The following is a 19,229-nucleotide window of genomic DNA, read 5'->3' on the forward strand; positions in this document are numbered from 1 at the left end:
TTTACATTATATCGGTTTATTGGTCACCTGGTTTGCTCTGTGTTTTTGTTGCAGCTAGACAGTTCAGAAGTATCTATGTTCTCTGTCCATAGATTGAAAGTTACAATATGAAAAAGTTCACATTCTTAATTGGAACATTCAGAACAATTTATTGAAGTCAACCTCAAGCAAAATTTTAAATCAGTGGAATGTCATTAAAAACCTTTCCAAATTAATCCTCACAGAACCAAAACACACATCTGAATTCCAAATTATCTGTAAAATAAAAAAGGCAACATCTCAGTAAATATAATGTACAAAAATTATATGATCCTACCATCACAACATTCAGTAAGAAGCTAAAATATTACAGGCAATTCTAAATACACTATAACTAGATGACAATAAGCTATCTATATACAGGTTAACCAAGCTTTACAGGTTTCACACTATGCAAGAGAACATAGGCCAAACAACAACCCCCCTCCCCAATATTGTATATCTCAAAGTCTATGCAGCAACATCAAGTCATAATACAGTAATGCCCCAGTGGAACATCCCCCGGGAAAATTAACACTACTTTGTTAGTGTCAAGAGCTTCTAGCCAAGTTCTAGAAACTCCTAAGATATCGACTTTAGTGAATGTTGATGCTTTGCTATTAAAGACTCAAGTGATTTAGTTAAAATAACATTTCACAGAATCTACAAAGTTTGTTACAGATAAAGTCTACAGAAATAACGCCTCTACAAAGGTCATTGTTACAGATAAAGATTACATGGAAATGAAAACAGAATCTGTAGGTATCTGTGTTTGTTGTGCAATATCACTTGTGTAGGTATAAATGGGTTCAATTTTAATAGCAACCCCAAATATGCACATGCCCTTATACAAAAAGGACAATCTTATTACTAGCCAGTTGTAATAGTTATTTCATCATCTTGGTTTCAGTGGCAACGATTAGTTTGCTTATAAATGAAAAAATATGATACTAGAAATGAGATACGGATCCATATTAATTAATAGGAAGCAAATGTATTTCATCCAGTCTGTTTGTAAATCAAAAGTGAACAAGAATTCCTTAAAACGTCCAGTGCTAGGCTATGGGACAAAGGTTTGGGAGAGGATCAAACATATAGCCATACTTGCTTTTCAAGCTAGAAGAGACCATTAAAAATGGTAGCTCTTTCACTCCTGTGCACAAATGCAGTCAGTACCACATGACAAACAGTGAACGCATGGCTTTGGCAAATTCATATCTGTGTTCCCTTTTTGTTTTTCTATTGTCCTAGACGAAGCACAGACAGTTTCAGTTTTATAATCCTCCCACCCTCACTAGGATAAAAGTACCTGAGTTTGCCACTCAGGAGCAGAATATAATAAGAAACAAGCATTTTTTTCTTTTTCTGAATGACATCTTGAATACATCCAGAATTTCAGGAGTGTATCATAAGTGCAAATGTCTTTTGCTATACAAAAATAAGTGGTGTAGGGTGAGGGAGTTGATACAATATTATAAAGTAAAGGACATCAAAAAGTTGCTGATGTCTCATGCAATATACTTCTCACTTAGAGCATACATAAGTCTGAGACATCTGCTTTGAAAAATCTCTCCATTTTGCCTTGAATACACTGTACACTGGGAGTGGAAAGTAATTTTTAACTCAAGTTAAAGGGAGAGGTAAAGAGACTTTTGATGTCGCATATAAAAAATGTTATCTATGTATAAATAAAATAGCTGTAAAAATAATGAGCTGCAGAGCTTCAAGTACATTAAACCCTGAATTCAATGAGGCAGAGGTTTCAATGTTAAAGTGACTACTTCGTACCAGCGGCAGACATTCTTATTCCCCTACCCCACCTCCCTAACCCAACCCAGATAATTTTTTTTGTAAAGTTCAGTATATACATTTTACGTCTAGACATTCACCTTCTATTATGTCTAGTAAGTGTGTCTGTCTGATTCCACCTGGAAACTAAGATATAACAAGCTTTTAGTGGAAACGCCAAACAAAATATTCTAACCCTCTCACTCCATGTTAGACTCTCTAAGCCTCTGGTGGTAAATGTAGTGAAGATAAATTCATCCAGAAAAAGTTGCCCTTACAATTAGCTGTCCTGAGCTGCAAACGCCTTCCACTCTTATGTCCTACTGACATGACGACAAGCCAATTTTACAAACTATTGGAAAACTGCAGTAATTAATCCTTACCCCATTAGGGCATGGTGCACAGAACCTCTGATTTGAAGTAAGATGCACACTCTATAATAAAAGGAGTCCAGTAAAGTAAACCAGAAACATCTGTGCAGGGCAGCTCAGGTACTGCATTACTGTGTAGCCAGCATAATAATAATATCTAGAGTCAGGTGTCTGCTGAAAGTTTGACCCTATTTTAAAACTTAACAGACAAAAAAATCCAAATGAGGGGGAAAAAACAATGTGACTGGCACTTCCTTCACTTAAAGGGCTGCCAGATTATTAATTAGAGCTCTTCATTTTCCAGCCAGGAAGTAACAAACCAACCTCAGCATTCTCTTCTTTGCAGCAAATTGTAGGACTCTGGACTAAAACTTACAAACAAACAAAACAAAACAAACAAACAAACGCCTCTAGCATTCTTCCTACAGCTCAATTCAGACACACTGAAAGTTGAATTCAACAGCCCAAAATACATAGAAATACTGAAATCAAAATGTCAATATTTACGGTAACAAATTTATAACAAATTTCTGCTTTACTACAAAAGTTGTGTTATTCTTCCATTCACTTTAAATAATGTTACAAAAACATGGTTAAAATTTGTTTTCAGCATATTCTGTGTTCTGCATACAAAACCATCACCTAAATAAAGAGAATCCCCAGTTGTCACCAATTTATTTCATCACGATGGTCTCTTCTTTCACTAAAAGCTTCCTGATGCTTTGGAAATTCTCCCTCTGTCGCAGTTAGAAAACCAATTCAAGTTTTATATTCATAATTATACACATTTAAAAGCTGTCCTTGTCCTCACACTACCCATGTCTCAGCCCAGCTGTTGGCTGCTTTTAGTTTCAGTTTTCTCCTGTAAAGGATTAGACAAGAGAGGACAATCAGCAAGAACTTTGAAACAGAACATATAAAGTGACATGGCAGAGGAGTGACAACTGACTCCATGACCCTCACAGCATTATATAATTTGCTAAAAACTTTCAGAGTACCATCATATACTTGGTTACGCCCAACATGCTGATATGTCACAGAATATATTTTGATAATTTCACATGGCAATTAATATTTTTAAACCACTGTCAGTTCATTGACATCTCAAATGCTTAAGGCATTTTGACATAGCCATTCCTCCTCAGTCAATGACAAGACAGTGTTGACATACTATAGAAGAAAGCACATGGGAACACATCATACAATATTTTAAAAGTTCAGCACTTTCTGGCTTACCATATCCCCAAATCGTCTGAACAACAGAAAACCTAACATTTTATTATGCAATGTAAACAGATCAGGTCTTATGGACACTACGAAGGAAAGAGCTGTGTTTGGAATTTTAGAAAAGGGTGAAAACCTTCTCCATTAAGAGCTTTTTTTTTTTTTAAATCACAAACAAAAAAGCTAAAAAAATAAAATCCTATTTTAATTTTTTTTTTTTTGTAAAAAAAATACCAAAATATAGGACTGCTTACAAGCAAGATTAGTGTTTTAGACATTCACTTCAGTATTGGCCATAACAGGACAAGTGATCTGCATTTTCCATCAGCACTCTAAACTATAAACTGACCCGAAGATCACATGAGAGATCTATACTATGTAATAAAACAAAAAATCCCAAACAAACTGAGTTTACTGGAAACGGATCTGTAAATTGTTCCAAGAGGAATAGCTGCCAGGTCAGTGAAATGGCAATTCAGGCGCTTCAAAGGCTGTAGTGTATTTAGTTAATTTTGCAATTGCACCAAGAAAAAAAAAGAACAAATCTGACACACACACACCAATTAGAAATAATTTGAGAATGCAAAAGGAAACCTGGTACAAAGGCAAGTTATATTCCAAATCCCCATGGTATTATTTTCCACCTCTTTATTAGTCACTTTCTGAAACTGAGATGCTACCATGTACCTGCAGGTCTATGCAGATATTTTCCCAGAGACAATGCTGAATGTTCTTCAGAATGAATAAAGAATTATCCCTCTGCCATCTGCCAGCCATACCTTGTTATTAATTCCTTCCAGGTGGGGGTGCTCCGGAACACCCAGTGGCAGAAAGTTAGTGTAAAAGTAGCTAGCAATATCAGAACATCAGCCATTGCCTACAAATTAAAGGATTACTGTTGACTATGTTAACTATACTGTGATATACACAGTACTTTGTAAGATTGAGTGCCTTAGTGTTGGCCCAATATATACCCTGTTAATTCAGGAAGTGCTTTTAAAAACTGATTTTTCACTATTCGATAAAAACCAACGAAGATAAATTTAATTGGGAGATTTATCCCCACCCCTGCAAATCTAAACACCCTTGTTCCCCAAAGCTCTTTTAAAAACACATCATACACACGAGGCTGATCCCCTATTCCTTTAACTCTCAAGAACTCCCTTTGAAACCAATGGGAGTTTGGGAGGAAGGTAAGAAAGGATCAGGCTCTAGGAAAATCACCATGAAACAAGCACAGACTAAATATCTGATAAATACATCAAAAAGGGCTTAATCCTGCACCCAGTGAAGTCAACGACAAAGCTTGCAATGACTCCAACAAAAGCAGGATCAGGGCTTTCGCTACGATTATTGTAGTGCAATGTTCAGATGACTAAGCTGACCATGAATCCTCTCCACCCAAAACTGCCCTCCAAACGAAGCGAGGCAGAAAAGTGACCACCGCACAATTAAGCTCTTTCTAGGCCTGCTTTGTTAGCTGACGCCACTCATTTTAACAATGAGGGACTGAGATTGCTTCCTCTCCCTCTTTTTGTTAAAATATCTATTGAAATAAAAAGCACTTCAAGAAAAAATAACTGGATAATACTCCCAATTTCTTATGTGAAAATCTTTACAACATTATTCATAATAAATTAAGCATGATGAGATGAAATCCATCTTCTCAAAAGACCTTTAAAGATGACCAACTGGAATGAAGGCATTCACTGTCCACTGCTCTGAAACCCACATCAATCCTCATGGTGTTATGTGAAAGCTGTTTGTAGGTTGCGGAGGGTTGGTCCTCTCCCTTTTTTTAATAACTAGACATACACGTTATACCGGACTGGTTTTGCTACTCAATTATTTTTTTAGACACGCTTACTGATCAGGACCAGAATCCGCAACATCCTTTAAAATTAAATAAATAAATATGCTATGTTTTTCCTTCTACACTCAAAGAACACATTTTAACACACTATTCTTTTCAATGTCAAAAGGTTTGCTTTTTTTGATCTTTTTTCCTTAAGAAAGCCAAGATATTTCTGTTTTCCAACAGTAAGAGCTGCTGAAGCACATTCAAGGGTAAGGTAAGAAAAGGACAAGAACAGAAAAAAACCCCAAAACGGACACGACTGACTGCTTCCGCCTGCCAAGATTAGATGGTCCCTTTCCCAGTTCCAACAAGGCAGCGCCGATGATGAAGACTGAATGTGCCATAGCAGTCTCTTCAAGTTCATCACCTATTTGCCATTTGTTGTTTGTTTGAACACATTTATTCCTTTGCTTCTTCTCCGGGGTTCTGGGGTTGCAATTTGCATTTGATCTTGCTCCAATACTCTGGTGCCACAGGAGATTTGGGGTTATGTTCGGAGCAGCAGAGACGGCCATCCAATGCTGATACCACTAGGGCTCCCTTCTCATGATCTTTACAGAATGAACGAGGGCAAAACTCACAGAAAGAAATTGCAGGATTGCTACAGATGTCACAATGGTGCCACGGACATTCCCACTTTCCTGAAGATGGAAGAAGGAAGGGAGAGAAAGGAAAGAGACAGGAAGTTGAAGTTAGTCTTTATCTGCGATAGATATGGGAATTGGTCTTTGTCATTCCATGTAATACCAGAGTTATTCAACTTTATGCATAAAAGGTACTTCCCAAAAGCCAGTTTTTATTAAAGTTCCTGCATCTGTCTTTCACAAGTATTGGATTGGAAGCAGTTATTTTTGACAAATTTATATTTGTGAGCCTCGGGTTGACTGTAAGCAAAACATTACTGCACTGTAGAGCCAAATGTAACCAGATCCACCTGACTTGGCATCAGAACACACTGTGTACTTGCAAGATAGAGCATTGGCTTCTATGCATGTCTGACTTGTGAAATTCACTGTTTTCTGGATCTGAACATGGTAATAATTTGGATACACTGACTGAAATGGGTATCCTAAATCAATCTTTATAACAGAATAACACTGCACTATATTGTAAAAAACATAGAATGGCTGAGTTCGGAGTCATAAATGAGAATGTGCCTCAGACAAGAGTGGGATACGGCAATACCATATTTAAGTACAAGCAAACAGAGACCACCACAAAAACATGCAGGCATGCATTAGCATAACCACATGCCCAACTGTCAGGTTGTAAAATTAGACTGAGCATATCAAAAAGGAAAGTTAACAGCTTCTCCTTTCCCTCACATTGAAATCATGCTATATTCCTTCAAACTGTGTTGCTGTAGAGAAAACAGGAAGCACTCTCCTTCTTCGGGACATAATGCACTGCGTCCACAACATGACCAGACTCTTAGTCCAGAGAGTACGAACAGCACTAAGACAGGACTACAGACCTCTAGCATCGCTGTGTCTGCCTCCACCGGGACAGGTAAAAAACAAATTTTACTTCTTGAAGTCGTTCACCAGCATTTTCCTGCTGATCAAATGTAATAATTTATGTCGCTAGTAAAGAAAATTTGGAGGGAAGCTTTCTGTACTTCCATATATTGCTGTCCTGAAAAGGCACATCTCAGATTGAACTCCATTCACAGCACAAAATCTTCCACTTAATTCAGTCATGGACTAATGTGAGCCTCTAGTTAATTTGATCAAGGCCTCTAGAAATAGTTTAAAAACCAGGATAAAGTGGTTTTGTTTTTAAATAAAATTTGCTATTGTTGGTTATCACTGGATAATTTGAGCCTAGGCTGCAAAGTGCTGCCTTTTTAATTAAATAAGGAAAAAAGACAAAATAAAAAACAGAGACCCAAAGAAAACCCACATGATTAAAAGATAAGCGATTTAGAGAGCCCATTAAAATTTAAGTACTACCATGTGCTGTGCATAGCTGTTATCATAAGCATTACCATGTGATATGAACATGGGAGCCATATGAGATCAAGATTGTCTAATTATTTCAATCAAAATAAAATAAGCAAATGTGATCCAAACAGGAGAAAGGCTCTGCAATTAAATCATAGCTTTGTAACTGTTCGTCTCCACACAGATCTTTAGAAATATTGCTACCCAAGGAGATTTCTCAATACAGAAGAGCATTTCAAAAGCAAACCTGTCACATTTACGGTAGGGGGACATCACAGTTTGGATTAAGCTACAACTTTCTATGCAGCATGATATCCATGAAGCAAGCAAAGAGTTTGGTGGCCATGTGAAAGCACTTACCAAATGGTGGCTGAGTCAAGTTAAGGCATAGGAGGTGGTACGCTTTGGGGCAGTCCTTTTTGTCACACATGACTAGTTCTCCTCCATCTCCACACTGGAAACAGTTGTCCTCATGCATCTGCTTCTGCTCTGTTTTTATTTTCCGTTTCTTCTGCTTTAGCTTGGCATTCTTTGCCTTCTCTTCATTCGCTGTTGCAAACGCCGTCTGGCCATTAAAAGGAAAAAAGTCACAGCAGTAACAATTTTAGTCAATAATAGTCACTTAAAAAAGCCATATGGCCCCCCAAAAGTCAATTGTGGCTTATTATTTCTGCAAATCATGCTCAACAAAGTCTAGTCTACCCAGTGACTCCCACCTTCATCTCCCCTGCCACACACATTTGAAACAAGTTAGAATGTTGCCAGATTACTATTAGTGAGCTGTAATATGATGGTAATGGCCAAAGGCCCAATGAGGATTGGTCCCTACTGCAGTAGGATTTGTATTCCTCAGAGAGCTTATGCATAATAGCTATGTGAGCAGAGACTTCAGTCACTTCTCTGCCCCTACAGAGATGCTACTTCATAAGAAGCTGACTAAGGTCAGCACTCTGGGCTGGGACCAGAATGAAGCACATCCGCAAGACAAGTTTCCAGATCCTCAAAAAAGCAGGGGAATTTCACGATGCTTTCCATATAGGAAGGGCAAATACAGAAGTAAAACATGTGACAAGAAGATTTTTTTTTCCAATTTTTTTTTTTTTTTTTTAAGTCAGGCACCCTAAACACAATGGGACGGTTCCATGCCACGTCTGGGTAGCATACTGGCTCTTCCATCTTGGAGATGGGTACATTTACAGTAGTACAAACTTGTAAAGCCTTTGGGGGAATCTTCAAAGTACTAAGGTATTACATTAAAGGAAACAGACCTCTATTCACTCTCCTTCCACAAAAAGAGCTTTCAATACAAGTGCGTTGAGCTCAATTTTTATTTCTGTGCAACTAACCTTCGGCCGTACTCCTAGGAAGCCACTGCAGTTTTCTGCTCCACAATGGCATTCAGTCCTACCATTGCCCAGACAGTCCAAATTATAATTAAATGTTAACTCCATTCCTGAAAATTTAAAGAAGAACTATTCACACACAATACGGCAATTCAGCTTTAGCATTTTCTCTCTTAATATTAACACCACTGTTTTTAAAAGGGCATAGTTACAAGATCACAATATTTATAACTATATCAAAAATATTGAGATAAAACATACTCATGAAGCAACAGCGAGAGAAGCTGTAAACAGCAAGGCAGAACAAAAGATCCAGAATCCATGTTCTGAGGATGACAACTCAGTTTTGTTCTGTTCTAAAAACCAAATGAAGATTCAACAACCAAACTTTGTGGTTGTGGAACTATAAGTCTTATGAGCCTGGCTACAAACCTAGCACTGAAATAATTTCTTTTTAAAACACTCTTTTCTAGGTGGAATACACTCACATAGAAGCCCCAGGTAGTCTTTTTCCTATATTGATTGTGTCCATTTTCCCATTTGGATAAACATTGATTACTGTTCTTTTTAGTTTTTCTGAAAAGAAACAAAGCATCCTTCCTCTGCTTTGTTTATACAGTGCCAGCATAGCTTTGGGCCAGACAGGAGCACTGCACATTGTTTTTCTACAGATCACACAGAAACATTGGCTAATCTATCATTTTAATCTCAGCTTAAAGTGGTAGATTGGTTACAAAATGATGTTAGGGAATGGATCTGAAACTGGGGATCTATGCTAGCTGAAACAGTCTATTCAGACATAGCAAAAAGAGTTAACATTGAATTTTCCTGTGTTTTCAACTATTAGGTGAAGCCCTTGATATTTTTTGTGTTTGTGATAGAGCAAGTTTCATCTTTAATATTCTGCATTTCATCATAAGTTGCTCCTAATGAGACTCTACATATAAAGATCTAGAACTTCTTGATTGTGCATTTTCTTTGTCCCAATGGGTAAGTTAGGGCTGGTCTACACTACGGGGTAAAATCAATTTTAGATAAGCAATTTCAGCTACGTGAATAACGTAGCTGAAGTCGAATATCTAAAATCGATTTACTCACCTGTCCTCACCGCGCGGGATCGATGTCCGCGGCTCGCCATGTCGATTCCGGAACTCCGTTGGGGTTGGTGGAGTTCCGGAATCGATATAAGCGCGCTCAGGGATCGATATATCCCGTCTAGATTAGACGGGATATATCGATCCCCGAGCAATTGATTTTAACGCGCCGATACGGCGCGTAGTCTAGACATGGCCTTAGTAATTGTAAATGCTAATGTGACCAAGTAACTTCAGAAGGGAAAAAGTGGGTGAGCTGGCAACTGATTTCCATTTTAGGAGAGGAGGGCACATGCAGGATGGAGGCTTCTTTTTACCTGCAGGAATATCACAGAGAGCAAAGAGTCCAACTCTAACATCCCCATTCACTGTCCATTTCTGTGTTTCACAGTTCGGATTACAACTGTGGTTCATAAAACGAGAATAATTCCCCTTTGGACCAGCATCAATTATCCGGTCCTTCAATAAAGAGACAAAAACACAAATTTAGGATCAGACAAACAAAAGTCTTCCTTTGACAAGTCAAGTAACGACGAATGTAGATAATATATTTAGACAGGTACTTGATAAATGAGTTATAATGGATATTGGCTTTTCCTGGGAGTAACTTTTACCTAAAGCTCCTCAGCGCTTAATGCACGGAGAAATGAATAGCTTATGGTACTGCTAAGAAGCTCTGGATCCTTTCATCTCTGGTTCAACCCCAATCTTGGTCAATAGAGACCTAAGTGAGTTACCCTCCAAATACAACTGTTTGGTGACTGATCAGAAATATGTTGGAATTGCAATGCAATTCTATCAGACAGGTGTCCACATTCCACTCCGACTGACAGGCTTGTTGGCAGTATCAGCAGACACACTATGGACTGAAGACCATGGGAATTCATTTTCCCACTCCCCACAGAAGCTCCACTAAGTCAAGGCTGAAGCACAACGGTCCACAAAGTACACACTGTATGAAAAGAGGACGTCACTCTCTTGGACCTTTCACCTGCACTAAATACATTACATTTTAGCTAGAAGTGAAAGAAAATGTAATTCTTGTGCTTTAAACATGGCCCCTGATCCTACGATCCCAGACCTTAAGGCCTAGTCCCTTAAACAGCAGTATATTTTATATTGTAGAGATATGGTGCTTTACCTTTGTAACAGTTAACATATAAAAATTGGTTATGCTGTTCTCATGGGCACGTTTGATCCGCAATCGGCATTCTTCTTCATCAATTAATTCACCAACATATTCGTTTACAAATTCACCCTGCAAAGTCAACCAAAGAAACCCACGCTTATTGCTTGCTATCAGCATAGTTAAAGAGAGAAGAAGCATAGAAAAATGGGATGGGAAGCCCTTGTCTAGGTAGGGTGGCTCCTCAGGATAATCAAAATACTGAGAACTGGTTAAAATAGAAGTACTACACAAGAGTGACCAGTATAGAAAAATACATATGCACACAAGTTTAGATTAAGTTATAGAACTGTGCTTCAAAATGGAAGCATCACAACTAGGATTTTTAATAAAGCAGCAATTAAAAATAGTTATGCGGTTCTGAAGGACACATCTGATTAATGAGTTGTATCTTTTGTGGTCAATTGCATATAGCCTGTTCAAGGCTCTGCTTGTACTTCTGTCCTTTTTAAAAAAAGAACTGTATGGTAAGTCTATAGAAAATGAGAACGTATTTATAAGAATATATTCAAACATCCATGAGAAGACACTACTTGGGCACTACATTTATTATACATTAAGTATAGGGCAATAGCAAAGCCAGAATTAAGACTGCTTCTCCATGCACTGGTCCTAGTCATAGCAGCACAGCTTAGGGTGACCAGATGTCCCGATTTTATACTGACAGTCCTGATATTTGGGGCTTTGTCTTATATAGGTGCCTATTACCCGCTCCCCCGCCCCGTCCCGATTTTTCACACTTGCTGTCTGGTCACCCTAGCACAGCTACAAGATTCTACATTATTTAGAGGTTCACTGGCAATATTTTAAGTCACATGCTCTCTTTTCTTTTTTTTCAAATTCCAGGCTAACATATAGATGCCCACAGAATATCAACCTGATATGACAATAGAACTTACTGTACTGCTAAACATTTTCACTGAACAGCATTTCAACAATTCATTTTAACAGGACTTTTAACAGTCAATAACAAACAAGAAAAGTTTGTGATAAAGTTTTAATGTAGAACAGATATTACAAAACTGGCTTAAATAATTAAACCACTAAAAACAAGTTAAAAGTGAGCCTTCAGGCTGACTGCGTATTCCCAGCTTTCACATGATGGACTTTGAAATGGCCAGGAAATGATGATACCTTGATACAAGGGAGTTAACACTTAGCACACTGAGGGTCATTTTATTGAAACAGTCTCAACAGTTCTAGTGCTTAAACATTTCCAAAAGTAGCTCTTTGAGATGCTCAAATTTAAGTGTCAAACAAGTGTCTGAGCAGTTTCAAGGTTTTATCGTTTTGTTTTTTTAAATAAAATAGTACCAACACGTTATAGACTATGTGGCGTCAACTGTCTGACAAAAGTCCATGAGCGCTAATGGCTGTCGTAGCTGGTTGTGGGAATGGCTCCAGAGAGACCTGAATCATGTCCGTTACATTCTGGAGCTTTGAAGGAGAAAAGGCTGTACTGCAGGAGGAGATCATCAGGATAACATTTTCAAAAGCGCTCAAGTCATTCCTGGAAATGGGATTTAGACTCCAACGAACACAGGCCCCTAAGTTACTTGGACAAATCTGTCATCTCTGGGATGAAATTTTCAAAAGTGCCTCTCTCTTTTCCCCACCAAATTCCTTTTTGTTTAGACTGCGTGTTTTGGAACAAATGGTTTAATCAAGTGCCCAGAAGGGTTTTTCTAATGGAGCCACTGACAGAATTTTTAGTAGAGCTCCTACAGGACACAAATACATTGTTTCATGCTTAGTATGTGAAGAAAATTCACAGAAAATCCACCATAAAAATGCTATGAACATTTACCATGTACTTGGTGCAGAAAGAAACTGAAAAGAGTTAAAATGTATTCTCTGTCAATTTACTCTAGTTTCCTCTAGTTACTTGTAAATTATTTAAGTACCCAGGAGTAGAAATGTCCCAAGTCCAATCAAAGGTTTATAGTTTCAGCTGAAGCAATGGTTAAAAACACAGATTTGAAACTGGTTTGTTCAAACATCTCTGATATTGCCACAGGTAAGTGAATACTTGACACATCCATATAGGCCCTGCACAACATTTCTCTATCCTAAATTTCTATGTACTAAGTTACTAAACAAATACAAGGTAGAGACCCCTAGAACTGACAAAAGCAAAGAATTCACAGTTAAAAGTTGCTACTATGCCTTTGCCCAAGCCCATTTGCCTGGGTACTGCCGGGTCACTTCAGACTAGTAGATAATCCTTTACTATCCACGTGTAATATTTAAGCAGCATATAAACTTAAGGATGAAAAACAATTCAGAATCTCTTTGCTTTTGTCTAACTGTTGAGATTACACTATGGAGCAAAACACATCATCATCCAACAGCGAACAAATCACGTCCAGCTACAATCCAAAACGTCACATCATAATCCCGTCCGGACAGCAGTCAGCTTCATTTAACAGAGAATCGCAGTGAAGATCTTACATCAAGTTTAAGTCCACCAGAATTGTGGAATGTGCCTTCGCTATGAGAAGTTCCAGTATACCTTCTTTAGCAAGACGTGTGCAAATTCAAAGTGAAGAAAATATGAAGCCAATTGAAAGCAAAATAGTGCTCTGAAGTGAACTCTGAGGATGCAGGTCAAATGATAAAAACAACTTGTCCTGAAGTCTTAATTGTCCATTCCATCTGCAGCCATAGCTGGATCTTCCATTCTTCAGGTGTGCTCAGCCTCCTCCTTGTTCAGAAACAACGAAGCCTGCATGAGTAAGAGCAAAACATACATCTGTCCATCAAATCCAATCCTCTGCCTGCCAAGTTAAAGCAGCCGTGAAATCCAGGCCCATCATCCTCATGCTTGCCTCGAAGTACAGCAAGACTGCAATCCAGTGTAAGATTTTGTTTTTCCATATCAACTGTTGCACATCCCACCTGAATCCCAGTGGATAATCCCAGACTGGTGTCCCCAGGAATACAGTGTGCAGCGATACAGTGTAAAGGAAAACCAAAATGATCCATTTCCAGTATCTTTATCACATGGTCAAGAAAGGTTCTTTCATCCCTCACCCCACCCATCACTGCTACCCCAACTGCTACCATTCCTCTAAGGACTTCAATCATTCTAACATTTATGTTAATCCTCAATATTTCCTTAAACTAATCAGTTCTTGGTGCTTTCAGTTATAACAACTGCACCATGTCCATCAATAGAAATCTCTGTATCTTCATTATTCTTCTCTGCCTTCTTGAACTTTAAATAAGAACTTAAGCGTGTTGTCCAATGTAGCCTGATCACCACAAGCCTTTTATTAATCCCCTCCGAGTTCTTCTGAAATAAATCCAGTCTGTAGAGTTGAGTGTCAAGGAGGCTATGTCAGCTCCCTGGTGACCAGACGTTTGTAAGAGCAATGTTGCATCCCCTCCCACGCCCAATCCAGACAATCTGCTATTGAGATTTGCAGAGTGATCATCTTACCACGTAAGAGCTTAAAAGAAAAGGCAAAAGAAAGTACAGAAAGCTACCTTGACGTAACCCCTCGGAAAGAGGCTGACCATCTTAGGTTGCCCCATCTCCCATCCTTTGAGTTATTTCATATCATGAAGTGTGATTAATTTCATTTGCTGTGTTAACTCTGGGGTTGAGGGAAAGAGAAAATAATGGAGGTGTGGTTTATTTTTTATTCCCATCTCTCTAAGACTTTAGCATCTTCAAAAGCCAGGCTTGGTCAAAAAAGCATCTGAAACCATCTAAAAAACTATTTTTTCCCTCTCCCTCCATGCTCGGAAGTCAATATGAGAACTTAGGTACATCACTATCTTCTAGAAGAAGTACTGATAGTCCTTATCTCCTGCCCATCACCAGTGAAATTTATAATCAGTTGAATCTAACTCTTACTCTACAAGAAAGCATTGTAACAGCAAAAGAACACCTCTGCCAGATGTCTCATATTCCATGAAGTTGGATTTATTATCATTTCTTCCATTTGAGGAAGTTTCATGCCTCGTAAATTTAAAGAAACAATTGTGTGTGCAGGATGAATTCACTTCAAAATATTAACTTTTTGATATATTTTTTGTTCAAGGTACAAACAATAAAAGAGTAGCAGCACTCTCCTCAAATAATCTCTTTAATGGCTCAGTATTTGTCCTAAATTCTACCTTTTTAATGTTCCTTTTTGTCCTGAGACCCCAGCCACGTCGATCTGTTTTTATGATTTCAGCATCTGGATAGAGTCTTTTGGTGAAGCACTGGTTCTGACAGCGCTCTCCTGCTGGGCACACTTGGGGATGACACTCATACTGTAGCATCCTATTCAGACACTCTGACTCTAGGCCACAGGGGTTCTCATCAGATGGCTTGCAATTACAGCGAGGAATTTCTGACAAATCAGCAACTTGAATCTGAACTTTCCCTATTACCTTGTTGGACTGTGGAACAAAAACAAAAACAAAAAAGACAAGGGATAAATTTGGATTTATGGCCATACGCACAGAATTTAGATCAGAACCACTAAAACCAAGGCCCATGACAGTCAAGATATTTCAAAAGGTAGGCAAACACAACAGCTATTACACATACCGCTACTAACATCAGAAACAGCTGTATTTTTTTTGTTCCTCTCTAAAAGCAAGTGTGTCAACTAAGAAAAGGCAGCAAGGCTAAAATACTTCTCTGCAATCTAGGAATTTCAGAGGCTGCATCTGGCACTGCTCTACCACTAACAATCAAGCATCTCAGGTGTTCAGAAAAACCAGCAATGAGGTATGTAGCACAGAACGTGGGACAGGACTGTTTCAGACTGTATAGTACATGCATTAGTATGACAGCTCTTTTGAGGCATACAAAAATAGTTTAAATTCTTGGGAATTGAGCATATTATAAAGTACAATCAAATAGATAAGTGCACAACCTGCGGTACTGTGCCCCAAAATTGCTGGCAAAAAAAATCTAGATCATCTTTTTAGTATCCAGATTTGGAGATTAAGTTCTCATACTAACAGTTTGTTATTTTTCAATGCTAATATAATTTCTTACTGGTAAGTAAGCCCCAAGATTCATCTGAGATGGGTGGGACCCACTTGCAATTATCAAAGTCCTTTGTCTTAAGTAAAACTGGCCTTAAACTCAAAGTCCCTTTTACTGATATTTACACCTTCCTTTTAACAATGAAAGGACCTCTGGTATTAAACAAAGCAGGCCAGAAGAGATCTTTGAAGAATGGTAGACTGATTATCTGAATTTTCTTCTAAGCAACAATTTGCTTCCCTGTTTAAATCTATAGCTCATTCACACTAAGGAGAGGACTCACTTTAATATGTTTGTAAGGTGGGGGTTTTCTTGAATTCCTTTCAATCTCTAGTGCTTCTTTGCTTTCTCTTTGTGCTTTCAGTTCCTGGAAGCGTTTTGCAGCTTCTTCAAGTGCTGTGCAAGGGAGTCCAAAATGAGGAGGAATTAGTATTGGCTGCTGCTGCTGAGAGACATTTTTGAAAAGCTAGGAATTAGAAATCTACAAAGAACAAGCAAACAATGAAATATTACACTATGGCATGAATGAGTTTTAAACCAGGTAGTTTTCAGTACATATTTAAACACTATAGGGTGGCCATCTGCATCAGAGCCCAGGTTCCACCTCATAACTTCTTTCCAAGTTAAGTGGGGAAGAATTGGGGCTGCCTACAAACAGCACAGAGAGGCAGGAAGTTAGATGCTAATAATATTTTAACCTCTATCCAATGGCGCTATACAAAGTTTGCAGCTTAACACAGACACAAAAAACTAGCCACAATTCTCATGCAAGTTAAGTGATGATGTAGAAACAAACATGGAAGTTTTGTTATAAACCACTATAAACTTTGTTTAATTTTACCTTTCTTGAAGGTCTTGTTAATACTAGTTTGCCCCTCAGCAAAGCTTTTATCTCCTTCAACATAAGGGAAAACTCTGCCCTGGTGCACCCAATAGTAGTCATGTGAACCAAAGAAAAATACCGGGAAGTCCCCGATATCATGTTTGAGGCCCTGAATGTTGAGAGGCACAGACCTGGGATTGCAGATCTCTGCTGGCCACCACCTGAAAAATCAGAAAAGAGAAAAAACTCAAACTCTATGAAACAAACGCAAACTGCTTGGCTTCTCAGTCTAGGAATTCCAGTTCAAGTAGCAAAAGCTAAATTTACTTCCTAAGAAATGTGACTGCAGAGGATCCTATCCCAGTCTCCTTACACAAGCAAAACTGCCTTTGATTTTACTTGGGAAGCTCCACAAAAAGATATCCACCTTTACAGTTCTCATGCTCCCAAATCCGGGATATGGCTTTGGGCCTTGTGTAGTATATGAATTTTGGGACTAGCTATCTGATGAGAGAATCTTTAACACAACTGTCCAGCTGTACTTTACAATATTTTTACTGAAAAACAAATCATTGATATAGCTATTTAACAGTTACAATCAAACCAAAATTTAAATGTTTGCCAGACATTCAACTTGTTTAGATCCACCGTTTAATGAAAGACTTTTAAAGTTTTGTTTTTTTTTTAAATGAAGTTTTACAAATCCTGATATGAGAAGAAAAAACATTGTGACTTAATTTTTCCCCATGGAAACTTTTTTAAAGGAATGGGGGGGGGAAGAGAGTTAATCCTCTTGCAGTACTGGAAACCCAAACAGCAGCATTCTGCTAATGCATAAGAACCAGAAAGTAAACTGGCCAGCATCATTTCACTGCCCAAGTGAGCAAAGCGAAAGCAATAAACAGCACTAGTGATGAAAGAGTAATTTGGATTTTTAAAATTCTGTTTAAACATCAGGAATTCCCTTTCACAGACTAAAAATCAGAGAAACAACATGAAAACTCCAGAACATAACGTAAGAATGGCCATACTGGGTCAGACCAGTGGTCCATCTAGCCCAGTGTCCTGTCTTCTGACGATGGTTGATGCCAGATACTTCAGAAAGAATGTGCAGCACAGGTCAATCATCAAGTGACCCATCCCGTCATTCACTCCCAGTTTCTGGCCGTCAGAGGTGTAGGGAGATCCAAAGCAGGGGACTGCATCCCTGACCACCCTGGATAATAGCTATTAATGGACCTATCCTTCATGAACTTATCTAATTCTTTTTTTAACCCAGTTATACTTTTGGCCTTCACAACATCCCCTGGCAATGAGTTCCACAGGTTGACTGTGCATTGGGTGAAGAATTATTTCTTTATGTCTGTGTTTTAACTTGCTACTATTAATTTTGTTGGGTGACCCCTTGCTCTTGTGTTACATGACGGGGTAAATAATACTTCCTTATTCACATTCTTCACATCAATCATGATTTTATCAACTTCTATCATATCCCTCCTTAGTCATCTCTTTTCTAAGCTGAACAGTCCTGGTCTTCTTACTCTCTCCTCATACGGAATCTGTTCTATACCCCTAATTATTTTTGCTGTTCTTCTCTGTACTTTTTTCAATTCTAATAAACATTTTCTGAGATGGAGTGACCCAAGCTACACACTATTCAACAGGTAGGCATACCATGGACTGATGTAGTGGCATTATAATATTTTCTGTGTTATCTCTGTCGTAATATTGTTAGCATTTTTGACTGCTGCTGCACATCGAGCAGATGTTTTCAGACAACTATCCATTGTGACTCCAAGATCTCTTTCTGGAGTGGTAACAGCTAATTTAGACCCCAACATTTTGAACCAAATAAAAGCATAGTTGCCTCTGGCTATGTTCACTGAATGGCCTAGGTTACAATTAACTAATACCATTTGTAGTGTGATTTGACAATTTCAAGTAAATGGAGTTAGAAACCAAAGATGAAGCTATGGGCCAATAGTGAGACCAATTCTGAATATTTTCACACAGCAATTCAACTTGGGAGAGACTATGAACACTGTAAAAACAAAAACAAAAAACCATCAAAAACCTACTTTTAGTGTCATTTTCTTATGCTCCATTTGTCCACTGAAGTAAAGGTTTAATCACAAGATCATGTTTAAATAACCAATGACATGGACGCATTTCTAGTTTTAACTTTATCCTGTTGAACATGTGTAGCCAACGTAGGCTAAAACACTAATGTGTTGAACTTAAAGGTAATTAGAAAAGATAAGACTCCACATTGTTTAAAAATAAATTATATACAGATAATTAATGTGTACATCAGCAACCTGAAGTATATATTCCAACACTTTCAACCTCTGAGGAACTTGGACCCCTTTTGGGTTGATTCTAGGAAGAGCCAGAGCTGGAGATCTGAAGATTCAAATGGTAAATATGACACTATGTCTACAAGATCTCAGATAAGGAAGACAGTTTGTAAATTTAACTATTATTGGAAAGACAGCCCTATGCTCTGAGCAACTGTAGCAAGAGACAGGCCTTTAATTGACTGTACAATAGTTAGTCTTGGACATATTTCACTGATTTGTAACAATTCC

At 38.2% G+C, this 19,229-nt stretch overlaps 1 protein-coding gene across 5 annotated transcripts in view; it reads right to left on the reverse strand.

Annotated features, from left to right (window-relative positions):
- Nucleotides 1-122: 122 nt before the first annotated feature.
- Nucleotides 123-19,229, reverse strand: part of NSD3 (nuclear receptor binding SET domain protein 3) — a 64,510-nt gene continuing 45,403 nt past the window's right edge. For 2 of the 5 annotated variants that reach the window (XM_032774586.2, XM_032774587.2), the window contains exons 17-24: nt 16,660-16,862; nt 16,102-16,214; nt 14,951-15,220; nt 10,781-10,897; nt 9,957-10,098; nt 8,549-8,655; nt 7,563-7,767; nt 123-5,900 (exon numbers count right to left, since the gene is read on the reverse strand). In XM_032774586.2, coding sequence (XP_032630477.1) covers nt 5,659-5,900; nt 7,563-7,767; nt 8,549-8,655; nt 9,957-10,098; nt 10,781-10,897; nt 14,951-15,220; nt 16,102-16,214; nt 16,660-16,862 — 1,399 coding nt within the window. In that variant the 3' untranslated portion in view covers nt 123-5,658. Of the gene's footprint in view, nt 5,901-7,562; nt 7,768-8,548; nt 8,656-9,956; nt 10,099-10,780; nt 10,898-11,344; nt 13,551-14,950; nt 15,221-16,101; nt 16,215-16,659; nt 16,863-19,229 lie in introns of those variants that run through there. The other 3 variants (XM_032774589.2, XM_075062783.1, XM_032774591.2) reach the window with 2 other exon arrangements.

This window comes from Chelonoidis abingdonii, chromosome 2 (genome assembly GCF_003597395.2).
Source record: "Chelonoidis abingdonii isolate Lonesome George chromosome 2, CheloAbing_2.0, whole genome shotgun sequence".
NCBI lineage: Eukaryota > Metazoa > Chordata > Testudines > Testudinidae > Chelonoidis > Chelonoidis abingdonii.